This window comes from Coffea arabica, chromosome 5e (genome assembly GCF_036785885.1).
Source record: "Coffea arabica cultivar ET-39 chromosome 5e, Coffea Arabica ET-39 HiFi, whole genome shotgun sequence".
Classification (NCBI taxonomy): Eukaryota; Viridiplantae; Streptophyta; class Magnoliopsida; order Gentianales; family Rubiaceae; genus Coffea; species Coffea arabica.
The window spans coordinates 42,588,921-42,597,952 of NC_092318.1; the positions used below are offsets into that span (position 1 = coordinate 42,588,921).

At 36.0% G+C, this 9,032-nt stretch overlaps 1 protein-coding gene across 1 annotated transcript; it reads right to left on the minus strand.

Moving 5' to 3' along the window:
* Positions 1-583: 583 nt before the first annotated feature.
* Positions 584-7,493, minus strand: LOC140006290 (uncharacterized). The gene is made up of 3 exons (XM_072048125.1): positions 7,046-7,493; positions 1,413-1,682; positions 584-1,283 (listed from the first exon to the last, which is right to left on the minus strand). Exons 1-3 carry the CDS (start codon positions 7,470-7,472, stop codon positions 796-798), a joined length of 1,185 nt encoding a protein of 394 aa, XP_071904226.1. The 5' UTR covers positions 7,473-7,493; the 3' UTR covers positions 584-795.
* Positions 7,494-9,032: the final 1,539 nt, after the last annotated feature.

Consider the following 9,032-nt stretch of genomic DNA (forward strand, 5'->3'; position numbering starts at 1 on the left):
AGAACGATTTGCTTAACTCCGCCACTGGACCTAGGTGCCCGCAAGCTGAGCCGAGAGAGCACCTGACTGCCAAAATCAGAAAACGAGTAGCCTCTGCTGTCCATCCGACGAATTTTCAGCCATTTCTTGAACAGAGCGTTTATCTCATACAGGGTTGTGACCATCCAACCGCTCCAGACCATGAGTAGGATGACTAGAATATCACTTGTATTACCCAATTGCCGCCCTCTTGCTCCTTTTGGTGCTACTGTAACAAGTGCTATAGCATAAGTTATGGCTATGGCTGCAATGGCTAGCCACATGACGAAGGCCAACAGCGGCATCAAGTACTTGCTGGAGATGCTCGACCCACGAATGAGCAAAATAATTGTGCTCAGAGATGAAACAAATGCTATTGTGTTTGCCCGAATCAGAAGCCAGTAATATTTTGGATGCTTTTGTGCCATGACAGCTTCTCCTATTGTGTGTGGATTTGGTCCTACTAACAGACCTCCTGGAGGGCTTATCCCAGCTTGAAAAGCCATTTTCCAGTGGACTTTCATAGTTCAATCTGCATGGAATAATTAAATCTTATATAGATACGGAAGAAAATGGCATTGCATTGCTTTAGTTGTAGTAATGATATTACAATTAATCACGAGAACATATTCATTTTACTGGTATACTTTTTGCAGCTTAAGCAGAAAACAAAGAAAAGAAAAAAGGACAAAAAAGTAGCACTCATTTAAGTTTTGACAGCAAAATGTGGGTTGAAACTTTGAATCTGCATGGAGGGGTTTATAAGCAGCAGCATCTCTACTGTCCACCACCTTCTCCACCGCTGCCGGAACCACTACCAACACCAACGCCCTTGCCAGCACCAGCACCAGCCCCTACGCCAATGCCTACTCCAACCCCAACACCAATTCCACCTCCATGGCCACCTCCTAAACCACCACCTGCACCGCCTCCAGCTCCACCTCCTACACCTCCACCAGCTCCAAAACCACCACCATGGCCTGATCCTCCCCCTACTCCTCCACCACCACCACCTCCAAATCCTCCACCACCTCCAACTCCTCCACCTGCCCCACCCCCTACACCTCCTCCTGCACCGAATCCACCACCGTGGCCAGAACCACCTCCAATGCCGCCACCACCTCCACCTCCACCTCCTCCGCCGCCACCCCCTCCACCTGCTCCTCCTCCAATGCCACCCCCTACTCCACCTCCTGCTCCAAACCCTCCTCCATGCCCAGAGCCACCACCAATGCCACCTCCTCCTCCTCCACCGCCACCACCTCCTCCTCCAGCACCTCCACCAATTCCTCCAGCACCACCACCTACACCTCCACCAGCTCCAAACCCACCTCCATGACCTGAACCACCTCCAAGGCCACCGCCTCCACCACTACCTCCTCCTCCTCCTCCACCAGCACCACCACCAAGTCCTCCACCACCACCTACACCACCTCCAGCTCCAAATCCACCACCATGACCTGACCCTCCTCCAACACCACCACCTCCACCTCCTCCAAACCCTCCTCCTCCACCTACACCGCCTCCCGCACCTCCTCCAACACCACCTCCTGCTCCAAACCCTCCACCTTTACCTGCACCACCCCCAACTCCACCGCCAAAACCGCCACCTCCACCTACTCCACCTCCACCACCAAGACCTCCTCCAGCACCTCCACCAAAACCTCCACCACGTCCACGTCCACCTCCAAATCCAGGACCTCTTCCTCCTGGTCTTCCAAATCCACCACGTCCACCACCAAAACAACCTCTCCTTCCAAATCCACAATCATTACCTCCCCACCTCTCTTTTTCTATCTTGCTATCTCCAAAAGCAACTACACTCAATTCTAACACCACACTCAAGATAAGAAGAAGCACGCAAAACCATTTTTGAGAAGAACCCATAATGCTTACAAGAATTCAAACTTGCTTTGCTCTACTGGCCTTTAGACATGGGTATATATAGAGGCTTAATTCCTTAAAGATACTACCAAAAGTAGTAAGTTGGCAATAGGGTTTTCAACTCTCACTACGTAATTAATGCATGCTCTGTTGCATGGCTTGTACGACGCGTTCGAGTTGTTGGGGAGATAAGAGAAATTGAGGCGGGAACATTAAATGAAGATATATTCAAAGTCAAATCCCATAGGTCGCTTGTGCTTGTTTTCAATTCCACCGACAAGGATTTACTAAGGTGGCGTTTGGTTCGCAAATCGGAATCGGAATCGGATTCGGAATCGAATATCTTGGGTTTGGAATGAGATCATTCATTTCAATACATTTGTTTGGTTCAAATACCAGAAATGTATATCATTACTATAGTTGATGTTTGGTTCGTCGACTCTTTTAGAATGGAATATAATAAATATATCATAAACTAAATCGTAAATGATAGTTATTGGCTCTTTGTAAATGGGATATAAGAAATTTTCACTAATTAAATATATTAGTATAAATGTATTAGTAAATTTAGTCTAACTGATTAATAATTTCTATTAGTAAACATGTATAATTATTAGTATAATTGATAATATTAATTATATTACATAAATTAATATACATTATAAAATACATATAACTAATAATATTATTATTATTATAAGTTTGTAACTAATTAAATTAAATGTTATATATATAATTAAATATAAATATACAAATGTTATAATATAAATATATAATTATAATTATATAATATATACAAATATTAATTATACAAATATTAATTATAAATATAATATATATACATATTAAATATAGTTATTATTATATATTATTATATTTAAAATAATAATAATAATAATTATTATTATATAACTTATTAATATTGCATACATGTATATATTATAATTATATGCACATATAATATACATTTATAAATATACATATATATTATAAATATATTATTATATAATATTAATAAATTTATAATATGTATATTATATAAATATAATTGTATTTAACTAAATAATTATAATATATAATTATATAATATAATAATATCATTATTATAAGTTTGTAACTAATTAAATTAAATATTATATATAATTAATTATAATTATACAAATGTTATAATATAAATATATAATTATAATTATATAATATATAAATATTAATTGTACTAATATTTTAAATAAATATAATGCATATTAATTAGATATAGTTATTATTATATATTATTATATTTAAAATAATAAATATAAATATAATTATATAATTTATTAATATTATATACATGTATTTATTATAATTATATGCACATATAATATACATTTATAAATAAACATATATATTATAAATATATTATGGTATAATATTAATAAATTTATAATATATATTATATAAATATAATTATATTTAACTAAATAATTATAATATATATTTATATAATATACTAATATTATAATAAAATATATAATTATAATAAAATTTTATAATTATAATATATTATAATATATGTATATGTTATAATATAAATATATAATATATAATATATATAAATATTAATTATACTAAATATTATGTAATTATAAGATTTTGGAATCACACTTGGGTTTTGGACAAAACCCACCATTTTACTAAGGAATGAAGGGATGCCAAATTTTTAGAAATCATTCCAAAATTTCAATTCTCATACCAGTGAACCAAACACCAATTATGTAGTTTATTCCATTACTTCATTCTGATACCCTTTTATCAAATGCCCCCTAAGTTATTGTACTCCAAATTGACACGCTATGATTAATGCATATGGAAACTATGGTCACAATCGGCCATAAATTTCTTCTTATATCCACGTTCTTGAAGTAAATGGCCTTCCCCTTCAAACCTTTCTATTTTTTTTTGCAAGTGTATTATTATTATTAGTTTGTATCAGTGGTGGAGCCAGAAAAAGTTTGGGCAAAAGTAACACTAAAATTTTTTTCCTACTCTTTTGTTAGTTTTTTAAGTAAAAATATTCACCAATAAGTTAAAATGAAAAAAAAATTTTGAACTTATTTCAAATGAAATTTTGTGATCCACATATTCTTTTAGAATATTAGTTCATGAACCAATTTAAAAGATCATGTAATTCTTTCATTTATTTCATAAAAAAACTTTAGAGGCACATTTAAGATAATATCAAAATTTTATGCATATTGTAGGAATTTAAGGAGGAGCAGTGGGGGCCCGTGCCCCCACCTTAAATCCGCCAGTGGTTTGTATCCTATTAAGTGAAACTGGGTATATCTCGGATGATGGGCTTAATAATTGTGAGAGCAATTGCTGAGGGCAATTAATGATAAAAATTCCAGTATTTTGATATTGAATGGTAAAATTGGAATTTGAAGAAAATTTGATTATGTAGTAGTTCAATAAATGGATAACTTAAAATACATTTACTAGAGGAAAGGGTACACAGGAAAAGAAAAATAATAATAATCTATGGTAGTCATTTGAAGTTATGTTAAGTTCATCAATAGAGCGTGTTTTGTTGGAAAGTATTGGTTATTTGCTGCTATTAGTAAGTTTTATTAGGCTTCAAGTGTAAGCGCGCGTGTTTCTGTGTGTGTGTGTGTGTTTTTTTTTTTCTTTTTGGAGAGGTTAGTATCTTTTTACCCTTGTTTTGAGGGTCAAAGAGGAATACTTAAAGTTGCAAAAAATGTTCAAACCTCTAAAAACTATGTGTAGAAATAGATTTTCTAAAAACTATGTGTAGAGATAGATTTTCTAAAAACTATGTGCAGAGATAGATTTTTTTTTTTACAATTTTAATATCTGCATTTATTATTTTAATATTACTATTTTATAATCTCTATTGCCTTGTGCAATTTACATTTGGCACTAACAATTGTTGAGGTCAAATATTAAAACAAGAGTAAATTTTATATACACTGACAGTGTATACACTATCACCATTAGATTCCATGATATGCGTCCAAAAAGTTGAATTTCAAATTTAAATTTGCATAATTGTCATTCATCTAACGCTGACAGTATATACACTGTCAGTGTAGGAAAGATTAATCCTTAAAACAATACCAGGCCAATTATTAGGATGGAAGGACTACCGTCAATAAAAAAAAATGTAGCCATTATACTGTCAATAAAAAAAAATTTAGCCATTGTCAAATACTGTTGAATAATCGGACTTTAACTCATTGGTCAAGTTTAAATTTCTTTGACATAAATATCCATTAATGTACGTTTGACAAGATCAAATTTCAATGTCAACGACCACGGAAAATCTCCATACTGGCGATCTGATCGGCGTTATGGGAAAAAAAGCGGCGGATCAACTGTTCACATGGTTGTATACAGTCAGGGTGGTCAACCGTTGACGCCTTATCCTGGTGCATTTGCGCTTTTTAATTGAAAATAATACTAACAAATAATGCTAATTAGTTTATACCAATTTAGGAATAACTAAGATGCATTATTACCTTTTCACAAAAGAAAAAGAAAAAGCCTAAGACGCATCACCCAGTTAGTTTTTATATGAGTGCATCTGTATTTACTTTGAAGTATATGGTTTTTGAAAGTATTCTTTTTCAAGCTCAAGACTCATGGTTTTTTTTTTTGCATGAGAAAAGAGAAATAAAGGTTTGGTATTACTCGGGCAAGTCAGTTTGATTTCCTTGACTGTGAGATTACGTCTCCTTTTTTGACTTAATTTTTCCTACCATTATCTTCCAACCATGTTCTGAAATAGTCTGTTTTATGTTCCAATGTCCGCCGTTGGTATCTATATTTAGCCATGAAGGTAGAACCCATAAGAACTTCACTGATGAAGGTAAATATTAGGACGATTCTGGTAGCTTAAATGCCTTTAGGGTGCAACAAGATTTGAGGGGAAAGATAATTGGATTTAAGCTATGACAAGAATTGTGAGATTGTTTGTAGTATTGCTACGGCAAAAATGGCCCCTGGATTTGGATTAAAATGATGTAGAATAACTATCGACATAATTAGACCAAATTTCTGAAAGTTAATATTTTCTATTCTGATTTTGAAGTTTTTATTCTAATCTAATTTCTGGTAATTTAACTATTTAGGAAATTAAGCGGTTATTTGGTAGTTTATTTCCTGCTTGTTTCTTGTTTTCAAATTTTTGTTATTGTATTTAGTTGCAAAGAGTGTGAGGCAAAAGAGAGACTAGTGAATGCTACACGAGGTCCTCGGTTCGACTCTCGTTGTGAGCGCCAAGTTCAACAGTTCGGGCCAGGCCTTACTCCTGAGCAAGAGTCAGACTCTGCGGGCGCAATCCGGGCCGAATTCGGATTAGTTGGAGCAGTGGCTCCGGATACCGGGTGGTTTGACCAAAAAAAAAAAAAAAGAGTCTAGGGAAAGTTTGCGTATTGTAAAGGCAATTTTGTTTAGATTATAAAAGTTAGATCAATACGTACTTTTATGTACTAAACCTATTCTACCTTTTCTTCTTTTGTAAAACGAAGGCCACTGTCTAGAAGGAAATTTAGCACTTGGACAGAAGCTCCCAGATTCTCATCAAAACCGAAGGAAACAGCAGACGGCAGAGACAAAATCAGAATGAAATCAGTTAACCAAAAGATTGGAATCAATTAATAAGCCTGTTTTGGTATAATTTTGAAGAGCCAAACGAGGTCCAAATGTTTCAGTAAATTCGTATCATTTTGGTTCTTCAGCAAAATTTACACATAATAAAAAGTTTCCTTTTGGAAGTAAAATATGCTAGATACCAAATTTACACAATATTTGTCAAATTAGATTCACGGAAATCAGTGAGCTGAGCATCGGGTTTCATAGGTCTCGTCACACGAGTGCATAAAATGACGGATGATCTTGCACAAAAAGGGAACAAGGAAATCTGGAAGTGTTTAATTAATAGGGCATGAAAATCGTGCATTAGTTATTTATTTAATAGGACATACGTACTTTTTTTCCCCAAGATTTCCATATTATTTATGAAAATTAACGAGCTCCGCCCCACCATTTATAGGCCAGGGAGGTAATATTTAGACATGGGATTCAAGAAAACAAAGTACAACAGTTGAACTAGTCTTGCATGGACATAATTAAAGTCCACCACCACCACCTCCTCCGAATCCTCCACCGCCTCCAACGCCTCCACCTGCTCCAACTCCACCACCAAATCCACCACCTTGTCCAAAACCTCCTCCGAGGCCTCCTCCTCCACCTCCACCTCCACCTCCACCACCACCACATCCAACGCCACCACCTGCTCCAAAACCTTCTCCTCCACCAACTCCGCCACTTGCACCTGCGCCGACACCGCCTCCAGCTCCAAACCCACTGCCACCACCAACTCCTCCGACTCCAAATAACCCTCGTCCTTCCCTTCCCCTACCACTACAACCCCTCCTACCAATTCCACAACCATCTTCCTTCAATTCTTTGTTAAGCTTGCCATCACCAAGAGTTGTTACACTCAACTCTAACACAATGCTCAAGAGAAGAAGAAACACAAAGACACATTTTTTCGAAGAAGAACCCATATTGCTAACAAGGTTCACACTTCGCAGTTCAATTTGGTGTGCTCTATTGCACCCCAAGATTTGGCATTTATATAGGCTTCATGTGACAGCCCCACCTCCCCCTAAGGCAAACCAAAGGGTTCGGCGGACCGCCTGCCCAGCTCTCGTCGGGACTTACTCACTCACTACATTCCTCAATAAAATATAAGGCACAACTCAAATAATACATCAAATTCTCCAAAAATTACATATCATAAGCGAAGCGAAAACTAATTCTAAACGTGGAACGTATATATACAACCAATTCAATTCCAAATATTTATACAGGCCCACAATTACACAAGGTGAATCATCACATCCAATAACCTATGGTACAATCTCAATAATAAACAAAATAATATTTTTCCCCAAGTTCCACGAATATATAAACCACAAGTGAATCAAAAGCGAAATATACATGAAATAATCTTCCAGATACGTTAACTTATTACACGTGCTTCCTTTGCCTCGATCCCTATGGAGAGAAGAAAACATTTGGAGGTGAGCTAGAAACTCAGCGAGTGTCCAGTAAAATCAATAATTAAGTATATTTCACAATAAAGCATTTAGATGATGTCATGATGCAGTAATCAAATGTACATTTATTGCTCGTGTGAGCCGGTGAAGTTCTTGTACTTAAATATCCAACGCTCATTTAGATCAGGTAACAGATAAACAGAAATAAGGAGCCATCGTGCTCCAAAGAATGTGTAAACCGTAGTGGAGACGTTGGTTCTAAACACAAGATTTTTTCAAAAACTCATTGGAGCCAAATTATGTCATAGCACACACACATACACAAATGATATGCAATCAAACAACCAATGCAAGCAATTGAGGAACCAGTGCAAGAATTAGCAAGAATTAGTTCAAAAGTAACTTTGGAAGTAGTTGAGGGATCACTCACCAACCACGGCTCAGGAACCATCCATCATATATCGTTGCCTTGCTCAAGTCCAAACCCTTCAACTCAAACTCAAAGCAATCAAATGCTTTCAAAGATCGGACAGCATATACCCTTAATTTCCTTACTTTTCCATCCTACAAGCAACACCAATTCATCTCAAATCAACCACATACACATCATAGACTATCAAATACACCTTTCGACACAATATCCATAACTGAAGCTATACTTATCGGATTGAAACGAATCTTATGGCGTTTCGAAACCAAGACATAACCCTACATTTCTTATGAAGACCTCCAAAGCCAAATCATGCATTTTCAGAGTCAAAAAAATGGAAAACTCCACGAAAACAGAAATCTGGGCGCGAAACAGGGCTCATGGGCAGTCAAGGGTATTTCTGTCATTTCATATGCTACAGTGCTCCGATTGAGTTGAAATTTTACAGATAGCTAGCTAACTCAATTACCAACAACTTTCATGTTTTGGGCAAAGGCTGATTCTGCCTCAATCATGGCCTAACAGGTTCGGACAGAACAGGGTAGGATGAAACCCTAAACTGAAAATTCCGCATAAACTCTGAAATTTTCTGCAACTAATCATATCCAACATATACCAATCTCCATTTTACACTA